The sequence below is a fragment of the Marmota monax genome, unplaced genomic scaffold (assembly GCF_021218885.2).
Source record: "Marmota monax isolate L192 unplaced genomic scaffold, Marmota_monax_Labrador192_F-V1.1 WCK01_AAM20220418_F8-fsc00291, whole genome shotgun sequence".
Lineage (NCBI taxonomy): Eukaryota > Metazoa > Chordata > Mammalia > Rodentia > Sciuridae > Marmota > Marmota monax.
This window is the reverse complement of record NW_026693329.1, coordinates 945890-962353: the sequence shown is the minus strand read 5'-3', so window position 1 is coordinate 962353 and position 16464 is coordinate 945890. Positions and strand designations below refer to the sequence as shown.

At 43.9% G+C, this 16464-nt stretch overlaps 1 protein-coding gene across 1 annotated transcript in view; it reads left to right on the top strand.

Annotated features, from left to right (window-relative positions):
• The first annotated feature begins 647 nt into the window (after positions 1-647).
• The window catches only part of Usp22 (ubiquitin specific peptidase 22), a 35437-nt gene continuing 19620 nt past the window's right edge, over positions 648-16464 (top strand). The window contains exons 1-2 of the mRNA XM_046456713.2: positions 648-966; positions 10191-10323. Coding sequence (XP_046312669.1) covers positions 796-966; positions 10191-10323 — 304 coding nt within the window. The 5' untranslated portion in view covers positions 648-795. The remainder of the gene's footprint in view (positions 967-10190; positions 10324-16464) is intronic.

Genomic DNA, 16464 nt, shown 5'->3' with positions numbered 1-16464 from the left:
GCGGGAACACGGGCTACGAAGGCGGTAGGGTCCTGCGACGAAGTCCCCCAGGACGGGGTCCGGTTGCCAGGGAAGTGCACCGCACATCAGGGAAGCGCCCAGGGAGAGGGGAGCGCAGACTCAGAGTCCACGCCGCCCCCCCCCTCGCCCCGCCCGTAGCCCCGCCTCTTTGCGGCAGAGCTCAGGCCGGTGCAAACCGGTTCCGCGCCCTGACGGACACCCAGCGCCACCCAATCCTCAGTACGCCCCCGCCTCCGCAGTTCCGAGTGGAAGGCCCGGCAAGTCCAGTCGCCGGCGTCCCCCCGAGAGGCAGTCCTGAGCCAGACGGACGGTTTTGTCAGCCTATGACAATGGCCGGAGGTGCCGCGGTGGGAGTCGGCAGCCAATGGCGTAGACGTGAGGACGGGCCTTTGTTTCCCCTCCACCGCCCCGTAGCTGCGGGCGAGGGAGGAGCCGGGACGGCGGGGGGCGGGGCTGCAGCCGGCTGGAGTCTGCGCACTAGGGCGGCGCCGGCCGGCTGGCTCGGGGTGACGTAATCTCCGCCCGCGAACCCGGAGAGCTCTGCACTGAGGGGCCCGCGGCCGCCGCAGCTCGGGGGCGGCGCCTGCACTGCCGCCGCCTCCCCTTGGCGTTCGCGCAGCTCTGTCTTTGTCCGCCGGCGCCGCGGCCGCCGCTTTGTTCCCCGGCGCCCTTGCCTCGGCCGACGGGGCGCGCAGCACAGCAGCTCCCGCCGCGCTGGCGTCGTCTTCGCCCCCCTCGCCGCCGGCCCCCGTGCGAGGCCGGGCCTTGCCCCCGATGGTGTCCCGGCCTGAGCCCGAGGGCGAGGCCATGGACGCCGAGCTCTCGGTGGCGCCGCCGGGCTGCTCGCACCTGGGCAGCTTCAAGGTGGACAACTGGAAACAGAACCTGCGGGCCATCTATCAGTGCTTCGTGTGGAGCGGCACCGCGGAGGCCCGCAAGCGCAAGGTGAGACCCCCGCCAGCTCCGTGGCCTGGGCTGGCCCCAGGACACCCCCCTCTTTCTGCAGCGCGGTGTGGCAAGCGGGGATTAGGGGTCTTGGGGCCCCTGATGGGGGAGGGGAGGGGAGGGCCTGCGACCTTCCCGCCGCCTCCTGGGGCTGAGTGCATTAGCGGGGGGGGAGGGGCAGGGGCGTTCTCATTCCCCATCCCCCCCCCACCTCCCCCTTTGGGCGCGGAGGGTAGGGACGGGGGAGGGCGAATGCAAACAGGGAGGGGGGGGTTTCTGCCACCGGGTTGCAAGGGGAGCTTGGGGCTGCAGGAGAGGGTTTCCAGGGTTCCAGGAATCTTCCAGGACTGGGAGGGGATGGGGGCCCCGGGAAAAGATAAGAGAGGAAGATCCCCGGGCCTTGGGTGATCTGCGGCGGTCACCCTGGCCAACCGTCTTGAAGGCTCCGTGACAACCGAGAGTCCATTCGTGCAGGTCCGGGCTCGGATCCCAGTACTGGGACCAGGAGCCTGTGCCCGGGACCTGGGTGGTTAGGGTGTTCCTAGGGTACTACTGGAAAGGGTACCCCCCCAGGGCCAGGGTCTACAGGGACAGACTGGGCGAGGGCGTCCCTTTTTTCCCCTGGTTTAGTTGTGGTATGGACGGGGTTGGGGCGGGGAGAGAAGGGCGGGCGGGGATGAGCCGAGCGAATCCTCTCGACGTGGAGAGGCGCGTCGCCACGACCACTGAGGATTTGTGTTGTAGCTACGGAGAAGTAATTAAAAAATTTTTTTTTTGGCTGATGGGAAAGGTGGGGCTTGGAGCCTCTGCAATGAGGAACCATTGAGGTAGTCACAGTGATACCATTGTCTTTTTTTTTTTTTTTTCTTTCAATTGTGTACATCCAAGCAATTAAGCGTATTAATATTTGGAAGTCAGAAAATAATATTCTTCAACTTTTTTTTTTAATAATTCAACGCAGTTTTGCAAATGACAACCCTAACTTTTTTTTTTAATAATTCAACGCAGTTTTGCAAATGACAACCCAACTCGTTATCAATTTCCACCTTGAATAGCACTTTGTAATGGGAAAACCAATAGATCTGCTGGGTTTGTAGGCCTTGTTAAGTGTTATCTTTTTGTTTTTGACAGTAAGATAGTAAAGGTGCTGGGCATAGTTATCATTTAGAATGAACTAAGATTAGATGAAACAGTTTTTTTTTTTTTATTGTCAGTGAGATTCTTGCTACTTACGGAATTATGACTCTTAAAACTAGCTGATAATCTTGCTGCAATTGTTTTGTTCGTTTCTGGATTAAGATTTGATGTAAAATGCATTTCTACATGGGAATAAATAGAGAATCCCCTCCCCCCCCCTTTTTTTTTTGGTATCAGGGATTGAACCCAGGGGTGTTTTACCACTGAGCCACAACAGCTACAACCCCAGCCCTTTTTTAAACGATCTGAGACAAGTTCTCCCTCAATTGCTGAGTGCCTCGCTGAGTTGCTCAGGCTGGCTTTGAACTTGTGATCCTCCTGCCTCAGCTTCCCGACCCTAATTTTCTAAGATATGAAATTCTTATTTTTTGCAATGAGGCTTAGATTAATATTTTTAATATCTAATTTTAGTTGTTTAGTTTGAAAGCTATTGAACCACATCTGTGTTCTCTAGTAAAAATTTAAGCTATAGACAGGCGGTGATAAATATTTCTCTTGAAATTCAGTACTATCAGTTATTGCAGTGCCATTTAGTAATCTACAACAATTAATCCTGAATAATTAATAATAACTTAATAACTGATAATCTTGTTGCAACTGTTTTGTTCGTTTCTGGATTAAGATTTGATGTAAAATGCATTTCTACATGAGAATAAATACAGAATCCCCTCCTTTCCTTTTTTTTTTTTTTTTTTTTTTTTTTGGTACCAGGGATTGAACCCAGGGATGGGTTAATCTATTTTTCTTATTGTATTATTTCACATCCCATGTGATTATTTCTAACACCGAATGGCCCAGTTAAGGAAAATTTAGTTTGAGAAACAATTTAACTATGGTGATTAACAGGGAATAACATACATTTTCCATGTTGTATAGGATTAAAATGTATTTGGTTTTAAGAAATGAATTTTGACAATACTTCAGTGAATGTATGTTCGTATTTTTCTTGGTGATACTGGGAGTGGCTCCTAGGTCCTCTCTACCACTGAGCTACGCCCTCAGCCTTTCCCCTGCCTCCCTCCTTCTCCCCCTCTTCTCTGTCTTAGACTAGCTCAGTTGTTGAGACTGGCCTCCAACTTGCAATCTTCCTGCCTCAGTCTCCCCAGTGTTTGGGATTATGGGTATCTTCCACTAGGGCAGACCCTAAATTGTAGTTTTTTGGGGGGTGGAGGGGTGCACTCAGGGGCACTCAACCACTGAGCCACATCCCCAGCCTTGATTCGAATTTCTTTAGAGACAGGGTCTCACTTAGTTGCTTAATGCCTTGCTTTTGCTAAGGCTGTCTTTGAACTCATGATCCTTGTGCCTCAGCCTCCTGAGTAAATGTAGGTGTCCTTTTGAGTTGCCATTCTCAGCTACAATTTAACCATTAGAATGAATCCCTGGATGAATAGGAGTGACACATTTTCTCATTTGAGGTGAGGCAGGTTATGATTTTTGTATCCAAACTTTGATCCTTCTTTAGATAAGGGAATGAGGGGAAACGTGATCAGATTTATTAGATTTCTTCCCAATTAGGCTTGAATTGCAGTACAAATCTTGTACTGCTGAATGTAAAAATGTTCCCAGGGTTTAGAGTTCACTATTACCTGTATCCTCTTTGCATTCTGGTGTATGTTAAATGTAACAAATGTCTTACCACTTCAGGTAAGTGTAAACACAGCAACTGGCCATAAAAAGTCAGGAAGTGTAATAGTTCTGCTGGTTATTGTGACTTAACATACTCTGCATTATATTTTGAGTATGTAGATATTTGGAAAACAGGGTTTTGTTTGTTTGTTTGTTTGTTTTTAAATAATCATTTCTCTTTTCTTTGCTCTTAAGTTTTATGACAGTCTCTCCTTTGGAGGAAAGCTTCCAATGCACAGAATTTGGGTCCTAAATCAACTCTTCTGGTAAAAGTTTTTAGTTTGGGAAAGGGCTAGAGAGGAGGGAGAACTATCTGGGCAGGACGAGGTGAGGGCGAAGGGTGAATTCATGTGGTAAGGGAACACTTTTCCCGCTTCCGTGTTTGGAGTCTTAATAGCACTGTTGGAGGAATAAGAAATGGACACCCTTTGGAAGAAAGGGGCTGAGTCTTTTTTGGACTACCCATTTTCTCTTTAATTCTGAGTCAGCTGAAGTACGAAGGAGTTTGTGGACTCACCCCTGAATTTGTGTGTGTCTAGTTTTTCTTGTGATTATGGGGCTAGGGAAGGAAGACCACAGAAGTAAAGTACCCTTGTCATAATACTGTATGAAGAATAATACTATCGGGATGTTTTACCACTTTTGAGCATTTCATTACTTTCCAGTATTGCAAAATATTTCAGGGTCAAATTGTATATTTTCTGCTCTGGTGTTAGATTCTGCCATTTCTCCAAGGATCCCTGGTTCCATTTATTAGAGAATGAAATTAGAAACCGGGATCTGGGCACTGGTGTGCTCATTAATTACTGGGATATGGTGGCTTCTTGGCTGTCTGAGGATAGCATTAAAAAATAGACCTGTGTGTGTTAATCCATCTGGACACACATCTATAATTTTTTCAGTATATCCCTTTGCATCCATATTAAGCCATACATGGTGTCTCTAACTCTAATCCAGTATTATATGGATCATTTTCTAGTTTTCCTTTCTTGGTTATCTGTAACTTCTGTGTCCAACAGAGAGAAACCTGGCTCCCATCACCCACAGTCCATTTTTGAAATAGTTCAGTCTCAGTGGACATGTGTACACGTTTCAGAACTAGTGCTGGGTACGCCTTTCCTTTAGTGAGCACCCTTCACTCATTGCCAAGTTACTTAGGAACTTTCTTCCTACCCCTTTCAGTGCATTGTGTCCTCTACCTGCAGTATAACCAGATTCTTTTCTCATAGGCTGCATTCCATCCTGGCATCCTCCAACTGTGTCATGTACAAGTTTGCATGGGTAAAAAGGTGATTGTTTTTTGTATGTGACACTGAGATTGAAGCCAATGGCACTCTATCACTGAGCAATACCCTGAGCCCTTGTTTTTAGTTTTTGTTTTGAGACGGTCTCTCCTAGGTTGCCATGGCTGAGTATGAACTTGGAATCCCTCTGCCGTAGCCCTCGTGTAGCTAGGAGTACTGGTGTGAGCCTGCACAACCAGTGGAGGTTGGCTCTGTTCTGTAAAATTTAGTGAATTTTTTGGTAGTGCTGACAAGTGAAGCCAGGGCTTCATCCATGCTGACAAATGTTCTGCTACTGAGATACAGCCTCTGTCCCTGTTCAATGAATTTTGACAAATGCACCCACCACTAGGGTCACATACAGAGCAGTTTCACTGCTTCCCTTGCTCAACTCTCCCTATCCCTAGCAGCCACTGATCTGTTTACCATCTGTGTTTTTCTTCTTTTTCAGAGTTGGATTCCTATAGTATAGTCTTTTCAGACTGGCTGCTTTTGTTGGGTGACACGCATTGCTCCAGAGTATGGTTATAGTGGTATCTTGTGTGGTTATAGTGACGTCTTGTAGGTATCAACTTGCTGACTTTCTCATTGTCTGGATTTTGTTTTTCTGTCCTCTGGATCAGCTGCTACAGATTGGTCTGTGATCCAGGGACTGGCTCAGCCTGATTCCTTTGGCCAGATCTTAAGTTGTGCTAGGTCTTCTTTAACGACACACTGATCTGATTCACTTGATGTCGACAGACAGATTCTTAGATCGGAAGTAGATAAACTCACTTTTTGGGGACTTACATGATCTGCCATATAGATACTTGAATCATCTTCTAGTATTTTATGTTGGCAGGCACTTGTAGAAAGTGTTGAAGAACAGAAATTAAAGTAGAATTGAGTGTTGGTAATAGATTATCATGACTTGGTAGCAGCTCTTATATAAGACTCTGGGAACCAAAGGAGAACAGCAGGTTAAAATAAGGCTTCAGGGTGATCTGCTTGCTCCATGTGCATGTGCAACTGACACTTGGGAAGCTGAGGCTGCTTGGCTGAGTCATTAGTACCAGAGCCTTTTACTTCATCCCTGCTTCTGCCAGATGTGTGATTTGGGCTTCCCATTTGTGATTGTGATACTTCATATGTATCCAGCAGTTTACATTTTGTAGAGCACTTGTCACACATAACGTCATTTGGTTTGGTACTCTTGGTATAGCCTTTTTCGGTAGGCCTGGCAGGTGGGTCTCTTGGCCCGTTTGAGAACACAGCTAGCTGGTCCTTCATTGGCCCAATGAAGGTTTTGACTAGGTGGATGCTGAGATCTATGTTAGTTAGCACTCTGTCTGTGTTGAAGGTCCGAGTTTGGCTCTTCAGGGTCTCCAGAGTTGTGGGTTTGTTTGAGAAGTTGGTCTGTTTCCAGTCAGGTCTTCAGCTTCAGGTCTTCCCTTGGTTTTTCACGGACAGTAGAATGTTTTCACCTGGTGCTTCAATTATATCAAATTCATGGTGGTAAAAAAGTCACTGCAGGGAATGTATGAGAATTAGACTTACCTTCTTAAACTTATCTGCTTTTAATGGAGCAGTTGAAAGTGTGTGACTTGTGTGCTGATTTTTTAGTTGTAGATATGGACACAATACCTTTTTTTAAAAAAATATTTTTTAGTTATAGGTGGACACAATGTCTTTATTTTACTTTTATGTGGTGCTCGCCTCACACGTGCTAGGCGAGAGCTCTACCTCTGAGCCACTACCCCGGCCCAATACCTTTATTTTTATGTGATGCTGAGAATCGAACCCAGTGCCTCACAGGTGCTAGGCAGGCGCTCTCCCACTGAGCCACAACCCCAGGCCTGTGGGCTTGTTTTTATGGTGCTCGTTTACTTCTTTGAACTGGACTGTTCAGTGAGTTGTCTGCCCACTAGTGTGAGGCCTTGTGTTTGACTACAAGGGCTGTGCCGTATAGTGTTGAGCTCTCTGCTCAGATTCCATCTCTCAGGTACAAATTTCTCTGATTTTCCCCCAACTCTCCATGATCAGATATGCTTTTCTTCTTTGAATGATCATAGTATTTCATGTATGTCTTCAAGCGTATGTGTGTAGATTCTCTATGTGTTGTTTATTATTATGCTGTGGTTTCTCACCTCTTTTAAAACATACACCTCAGTGGCTTTTCATAAAGTGAATGTGCATCACCACTGCAGGGGGCACGGGGGATGGCACTCATCATTCCAGGACCCCCCCTCAAGCCACTGTGTCCCTCCCCTGGCCCTCTGGGAATCATTGGTGTAGATTTCCACAGCCCTTGACTGGCTTTGCTGCTTCTGTGATGGCAGCCCGCCATATGCATTTGCCTGTCTCACTGCTCCCCTCAGTGCCGTGTGAAGTCCTGCACCCCACAGAGTGCCCCATAGGCCCCTTGCTTTGCTGTGTAGTCTTCTACGAGTTGATCACACAGCCATTCATCTTTCTTCATGGGGAATATTTTTGCCTACTTCTTATGTTGGGGTATCACAAATAACATTGCTGTGAAATTCTGATCTGCAGTGTCTTCTGTTGCACATAAACCTAGAAGTGGAATTGCTTGGGTTTCATGCAGTTTGATACTGGCTTTCCCTGTATTTGTGAAATTAAGAAACCTACAACAAATAGTAATAGCACTGTGTGAATGTCACATAGTTTCGTAGAGTTCCCAGAGGTTTGGCTTTTGCCCTTCATTTATGCCTCTGTATGCCTTTCATGGTATCTACCCTTAAGTGCACCTCCCCTAAGAACCAGCTCATTATTCTCCATAACCACAGTGCAGCGATCCCAATCCAAGTGTAGTTTTAATAGAATCATTTTTTCTAACATATCCCTGTTTAAATGCCCCACTTGTTAGCCTTTTGAAACTCTAACAAAAACCAGAGATAATCAGTTTATAAGGAGAAAAGGTTGATTTTGGCTGACAATTTTGGAGGTTACAACCTATGGTCAGTTGGCCTCATTGCTTTGGGATTGTGGCAGGCAGCACATCATGGCAGGAGCCAGTGGCTGAGCAGAACTGGTTATTCACAGTGCCCTCCAAGGACATGCCCCCAGTGGCCCAGAGACCTCCCTCTAGGCCCCTCTGTTAAATGAGTTTCCGTCACCTCCCAGTAGCTCCAAGCTTTCAAATCCAAGCTACAGCTCTACTTTCCCAATAATGCTGTTTATGACTTGAGATCATTTGGTTATAGGATTCAGCCCAGGATCATGCAGTGCATTTTTTTGTGTGTCTCTTCAGATTCTGTTCATCTAGAGTTCTCCAGCTTTTTGTCTTTTGTACATGGTATCTTTGGAGAACACAGAACAGATATTTTGCAGAGTCAGTTTGGACTTGTGAGTTTTTCTCCTGAGCACAGTCAAGGTGTGGACCTTGCTGGAGGCAGTGCTCTGTCATGGATTGGGTTGTTTTGCTGGGGAAAGTTCAGTTTGATTAAGGTGGTGTTGACCCAACTTCTCAGTCCTAAAGGAAGCTTTTACGTTTTGAGTTTCTAGGTAAAATTACGTAATGTAAAATTAACCATTTAAAACCATACTCTTCAGCAACTGTGAGTGTGTGCTCAGACCTGCGGCCACCACCCACCTCCTTGGGTTACAGCCCGTTTTTATCCTGCTCTCCTCCCCAGCCCTGGCAGTCTGGGTCCTCTCTGTGGTTTCAGCGTTCTGTGTGGGTGGAATCCTACTCCCCGTGGCCTTTGGTGTTGGGCTTTTTTTACTTGGGTCATGTGTTCAAGGGTTGCCGCCTTGCGGCTTGTCAAGTCCTCCTTCCTGTTCATGGGGAATTGCACTCCACTGCAGTTTGTCTGCCCCATCATCATTTGGCGGGTATTTGATCTGTTTCTGCCATTTTAGCTTTTGTGAATTACTGATATTTTTTTAACCAATGGTTTTAGAGTCCGTTGCCGATTCTTACTTGAATCAGTTATTACTATGGTTACAGAGTGGAGATTTTATATTTTTGGCCTTCCACTATAATTGTTAGTTGGAATTCACCTGTGAAGATGACTTAGAGTTAGTTTGTGTGTCTCTAGTATTAATTTCAATATGGGCTTGGAATTTTTACTCAATGTAAATAATTTGTTCTTGCTGGAATTCCTTAAGATGTCATCTCCTTTTAGTTGTCCCCTGTAGTGCTGGAAGTCAGCCTTCCTTTTGAGTGTTGCGGTTGCATAAGAATTGTTTACCACTGTGCTCATACTTGCTGCTGTTAAAATGTCATGTTTATGTGGCCTATTTCTTAGTAATAAATTGTTGTTACTTTTTTTTTGTTTGTGTATATTGCTTTGATTCAACCTCTCCTATTCCTTGTGTGTGTGTGTATATGTGTGTGTGTGTATGTGTGTGTGGTGTTTTCTTTTTTGGAGGTTGGTGGCTTGGGGATCAGGTATTGAACCCAGGTGCTTAACTACTAAGCAATATCCCCCACTCTCTCCCCCCCCACCCCACCCCTGCTCTTTTATTTTTTGAGACAGGGTCTTGCCAAATTGTTGAGGCTGACTTTGAATTTGCCATCCTCCTGCTTCAGCCTCCCAAGTTGCTGGAATTACAGGTGTGCACCACCCCCTGCAGCTGTGTGTGGTTTCTGTTTTGCTTTTTTGCTTCTAGGTGTGTGTGCTCTCAAAACCAGGGTTATCAAGCCTCAAATGATACTCAGGGTGTGGGTAGCTGGCCTGCAGTGGGACAGTGCCATGTCGGTTAGGGTGCCTGTTGGGATTGGGGAGGAAAATGTGGTAAACATGCCACTAGTTTTTCGGGCTTTGTTTTTGTTTTTGTTTTTCCACAATACGGTCATGCTATGTTGCTGGGCTGCCTTCATTTCATGATCCTCTTGCCTTTGTTCCCCAGGTAACTGGGATTACAGGTGTGTTACCACCACACCTGGCTACTTACTAGGTTTTGACATTGAGGTCATGGCTGTCATTTCATATGGAGCTAATTTTAAGATAAATGAAATAAGTCTCTTTAAGGGGAATTGAAAGAATGAACAGTCATTTGCTATAAAATTCCCTTTCCTTTCTTCCAGGATGGCTTGGCTTGGCTTCGGCATTTCCCTTTTACCTCTCCTGTTGCTTCCTGCACTACTTACTGATTCTCTTCTCTGAATTTCAGGCAAAGTCCTGCGTCTGCCATGTCTGTGGCGTCCACCTGAACCGTCTCCACTCCTGCCTCTACTGCGTCTTCTTTGGCTGTTTCAATAAGAAACACATCCACGAACACGCCAAGTCCAAGCGGCACAACCTGGGTAAGGCGCCCTCCTGAGGCGGGAACGGGCATCACCCAGCTCTCTGTCCTGTAAATTTTGTGATTGTCTCCATGTGAAACATTACAGGGGAAGTGAAGGGTATAAACTGAGCTCAGATGGATGATGTGCCCAGTTTGCCTGAAGGCTTATTAAGTTGTTTTAACACTTTATGTGACTTTAAATGATAAATGGCAGCTACTGTTTGTGTTTGGCTAACTTTCTTTGAAACTTTGATGTGTATTCTTCAGTGCTTTCCCTATGAATGAATATCAGATCTTCATTTTTCCCTTTGAAATATATAGTAGGAACCAAAGTAGGCAAGTTCATGAAAAGACAAGTTCAACATTGTGTGGCATCAAGATAAATTTCTTTCATATGCTTAAAAATTCAAACTCCTTGGGCTGGGGCTGTAGCTCAGTGGTAGAGTACTTGCCTATTATGCGTGAGGCCCTGGGTTCAATCCTCAGCACCACATAAAAATAAACAAAATAAAGGCATCTGTCCATCTATAACTAAAAAAATTTTTTAAAAATTCAAACTCCTACATTCTGAAGTTACTTAAACTGTTTTACTCTTGGTTTTATTTAGTTATTCGGCTCTGGAGAATGGAACCCAGAGGTGCTTTACCAATGAGTCACATCCCCAGTGCTTTTTATTTTTTGAGTCAGGGTTTCACTAAGTTGTTTAGAGCCTTGATTAGTTGCTGAGACTGGCCTTGAACTTGGCAGTCCTCCTGCCCCAGTCTCCCAAATCATTGGAATTACTGTTGTCATTAAATATTTCTTTCTTTCCTGCAAAGTAGCACCTTCAGTTAAATGCTTGTGAGGTCTTGAGACTCTCCTTTACAAGATCATTTTCAGAGGGTCCAAGCTAGAGAAACTCTTTTGGAAAACACTTCATGTGGACCTAGCAAAAGATGTTTTTCTGCTTCTTTTCCTAAAAATCTGTAATCTCACGCTCTCTGGAAAACATTAGCCTAAACATCCTAATCACAAACAACGTGATGCAGGTTTGTCACGTTGCTGCACAGACTCCCTGTAGGCAGTGTACACGGGAAGCCTGAGCCCCGTATTTTGGTTAAGACTAAAGTAGACACATGTCTTCTGTAGTCTCCTTGAAAGAGCAAGTAGACTGACAGCAGAACAGGCATCTGGGTTGTGTGATGTGTTTATGAGCCAGCTGCTGTGTTGTGGGGGCACGGAGGCTGTCACCTCAGCATCATGCTGGGTGCAGCAGCACTTTTGTTGTAAAGGAAACGTTTCTTAATTTCTGTTTGACATGGACTAGTTCATATTAAAGCAAATACAAAAATTCACCAAATAAAACTCCATTATCCGCAGGGTATGGTGACTCTCACCTGTGATCTCCGTGCCCCGAGAGACTGAGGCGGGAGGACTGCAAGTTGGTGGCCAGCCTTGGCCACTTAGCATTAACATCGCGTGGCATCAAGATGAATTTACCTTTTATATGCTTAAAAAATAAAAAGGGCTGGGATGGAGCTCAGTGGCAAAGTGCCCCTGGGTTCAATCTCCATCACCCTTCAGCCATTTGTCATGTGTCTTTGTAATTCACCTTAAGTTTTGTGAGGGGCCATTTATTTATTTATTTTTGAGGTAGGAGAAATTATAGTAACTCAGTCATCTCCAGTGGACCTGATTTCCATCTAATAGCAGTTGTCTGTAAAAAGACTGCTTGGAATTGGGGGCTTCAGTTGTAACAGTGAGCTAACTGGCCTATCAGGGAGGAGAGCCAATGGTGCATAGGGCTCTGGTCAGCTACAAACCCAAAGGGGGCCCCACAGTCAGTAATGACTTTTTGTATTGGATGGGTGAGGGAAGGGATGCTGATGAGGTCAGTGTGGCTGTAATAGACATCTGTGATACCTACTTTTAATAGTACAAATGATGTGTTCCTGCTGTAATTGAATCTCAGATCAGTTTAGAACCAGATAATGGTATGGTTAAAAGAATATGGAATGTTGGAAATATATTTTTACTTAAAAATTTTCTGGAGAATCTTATTAACCCAACATGATCTGTAAAAATCACTTTGTAAATGTGATGTTAATTCATTTTAGCAACCTGAGTGATAAATTTTGCCCTTACTTCAACTAGAATGAGTAAGCTTTTATAAATGTTGCTTTAGGAAACAAAACCATGGAATGGGAGAAAGATGTGGCCCTCTGGTGTGTGTTTTGTGTTTTGTTTACGACATGATACATGAATAGGCTACTTCCAATGCCCATATCTTTTTTTGTGTTTGTTTTTAGTTTATTTTATTCACTTATTTTTATGTGGTGCTGAGGATTGAACCCAGTGCTTCACACATGCCAGGCAAGCACTCTGCCGCTGAGCTATAGCTGCAGCCCAAGTACCCACATCTTTGATTCTGCTCCTGCGTCCACCTGCAGTCTTGTAATTGTGTCATAATAAATTTCTCTCCATCTGAGAACCTCGTCAGTCTCCTCTTTTTTTTTTTTTTTTTGGTAGAAGAAAATAATTATTGGTTCTGAAACCTATTTTTTCAGTCACTTTCAGTATCAATTTCTATGTGAAGAAGAAAAATCTCACTACTTTGGATTTAAATTTTGATAAGTCAGAGCTCAAAAATCTGACAAGTACATTTTTTTCTTTTGTTGTTTGTGCTTTCAGTGTTATGTTCAAGAAATCATTGTCAAATCCAAAGTCATGAAGGTTCCCCCTGCCTTTTTTTTCCCTTAAGTTATGATTTAAATTTTATACTTGATGGTCTTTGATCCATTTTCACTTAATTTTTATATATGGTGTTAGCTAAAGTTTTGCTCTTCTTGCATGTTAGGGACACAGATTTTCTAGCATCATTTATTGAAAAGACTTTCCCCAGAAGGATCTTGATACCCTATTGAAAAATCACTTAACTGTACACAAGTGATTATATTTCTGGGTGCTCTGTTCCATTGGTCTGTATGTCTGTCTTTAATCAATGCCACACAATTGATTATTGTAGCTTTGTATAGTAAATTTTGAAATCAATAAATGTATCCTCCAACTTTGTTCTTCTGTTTTAATATTGTTTAGCTGTTTGGGGTCGTTTGAGGTTCCACATGAGTTTTAGATGGATTGTTTCTTTCTACAAAAATATCTTTGAGTTTGTAGTAGAGGTTGCATTGAATCTGTAGACTACTGGGTGGAATTGTCTTTTTTTCCTCTTTTTATTGTTGAGATGCTATCACTGCATCATCCAGGCTGGCCTTGAACTCCTGATGTCAAGCAATCCTTGTGCCTCAGCCTTGTAGTTGACACTATAGGCAGGTGACTAGTATTGTCATCTTAACGTTAGGTCTTCCAGCCCATGAACTTTCCATGTTTCATTTATTTGTCTTAACTTTTAGCAATATTTTGTGGGTTTTAGTGTATGATAAAACTTGATTGAGTGTATTCTTGAGCTATTTTATTAGCTTTAATACTATTGTAAGTGAAATTATTTTCTTAATTTCCTCTTTGGTTTGCTCATTGTTATTACATAAAAATAAAACTGGTTTTTGTGTGTTGGTTTTTGTAACCTGCAGTTTTGCTGAATTATTAGCTTTTTGTTTTTTTTTAAATATTAGTTATAGATGAACACAGTATCTTTATTTATTTTTATGTGGTGCTGAGGATTGAACTCAGTGCCTCACGTATGCAAGGCAAGCACTTTACCACTAAGCCCCAGCCCCAGCCCCTGAATTATTAGTTTTTATGGATTATTTCTTTGGGAAGGGGTAGACTCTTTAAGGTTTTCTGCATAAAATATTGTGTCATCTGGAAACAGATACTACTTTCTTTCCAATCTGAGTGCTTTTTCTTTTCATTCCTTGCCTGATTGCTTTGGCTAGACCTTGCAGTGTTGTGTTGAATACCAATAGTATAAAAGGTATTCTTGTCTTTTTCCTGGTCTTGGAGAAAAGCTTCAGGTTGTCACCACTGTCATTTCAGCTGTGTGTTCATGTGTCCTTTGTCATATTAAGGAACTGACCTTCTCCTCCTAGTTAACTCATTGGTTTTATCTTGGAAGGGTATTGAATTTTGTCAGGTGCCTTTTTTGCATCAGTCTCTGATTATGGGGCAAGGGCTTAATGAATGCTTAATGGTTGCAGTTTTTGTTTGAGGTAATGAAAAAGGTTTGAAATATGTAGAGTAATAATAGGTTTACAACATTATGATCATAATTAATGTCACTGAATTGCACACTTCAAGAGGGTTAAAATGACAAATTTTGTATATATTTACCACAATTTAAAAAATGCTAACATACAAGAAAGTTATTGATATGCCCCTCCATATCCCTAGATCCCACATGAGCAGATTCAGCCAGCTGTTGATTGAAAATATTTTTGAAATATTATGTCATTGCTGACATCACTCCATAGTTGAACCTATGATGATTTTGTCTGTCCTGAGCATATACAGACTTTTTTCTTGTCATTATTCCTGAAACAATACAGTGTAACAACCATTTACATAGTATTTACATTGAATTGGGTGTGATTAAGTAATCTAGAGATAACTTTAAGTAAATGGGAGGGTATGTGTAGGTATATGCAAATGCCACACCCTTTTATGTAAGGAACTTGAGCACCCAGGGTTTTGGTATCCACAGGGGATTCTGGAATCAATTCTCTGTGGATATAGGTGCACTTTGAATGGATTCTATGGTATATAAATGATATTTCACTAAAAAAGGAATAGGCCATGTGACCAAATTCCCACAGGCCTGAGGGGCTGAAAATTGTGCAAATGATAGGAAATTGAAGGCTTTTTGATTTCTGTTTTGGTAGTGGGGATTGAACTCAGAGATTCTTTACTACTGAGCTACATCCCCAGTCCTTTTTATTTTGCTAAGTTGCCAAGGCTGGCCTTGAACCCATGATCCTTCAACCTCAGCCTCCTGAGTCTCTGGGATTACAGGCATACCCAGTGGAAGATGGAAGGCTTTAATTCAGAACTTTTTAGTATTTGAAAATGAGTGCTATTTTCTCCCAAAGATTATTCTTATAGTGTAACATGATCAAAAAGCTATGGAGCATATTAAAAGGTTATGTAAGGGTCCGGCGAATGTCGGAGGAAGAGACCACCAAGAGACCGACTCATGCAACCGCAAAAGGGGGCTTATTGAAGAATCCAGTGCACTGGGGCTCCGTGCTCACTCAACAAGGGAGAGCGGCCCAGAGCCCCGAGCAGGGGTTGAGCAGTGCTTAAGTACACTTTTTGGGGAGGACGGGAGCTTTGCATACATCAGAGCAAATCATCATGAGGCGCGGGGAAAATCAAACAACAATTCTTAAACATGATTAGTACATTCATTGGCGGGAACAGGTTGGGCGGGAGTGATAGGTCAATCCTAAGAAGGGGGGTACATTCAAACTGATTGGTTTGGGCCCTGAGATGCCTACGTGCCAAGCTGCACAGGGTCCTACGTTATTAAACAACTAAATGGTCAGGGGGAATATTTACTGGGCAGTCCCGGGAATTGTCCTAACAGCTACAGGAATTTCAGGTTTTGGGTGTAGCATAGGAACTTAACAATACCTGGTCCTTGACATTTTAACTCAGGCTTTGCAGCTTAGAAACTTTACAATACCCGTTTTTTTTTACACTTTAACTTCAATTTCTTTTACTCTTACAGTTGAAAGACAGTTGCTGGATGAAATGTGCTTTTACTTGTGTGCCTCATTGAGTTCAGACAGTTCAGTGACCAGGTACAAATTTGAGCCCAGTGTTCTGTCACCTTACAGGGTTAGCAACATTATTGCCTGTCCACAGATGGATCCTTAGGTTGAAGCAGACCCTGTGCTGTGCCGGTGCCTTGCTGGGAAAAAATAGATGCCCTGCTGAGCCAATGGTAACATGGGCTGAGTAAGGAGGATGAAGGAACTTGTTCAGGTTACAGGACTGAGATAGGGCAGTGCCAGCATTGGAGTCCTGACTTGCCAGACTGCAAAGCCTGTATGCTTTCTTTAGCAAAAACTTCCTTGTCCCCTCCTGCCCTACTCTTTCCTTTCCCTTCTCCCTGGCTAAAGGGGGAAACCTGTTTGGTGTGCTTGTGATGCCTAGATTATTGTCCTCCTCAGATGGCCGCACATGAGAGAACTATTGGGGTTGGTTGCTGTTCCTTGAGAGATGG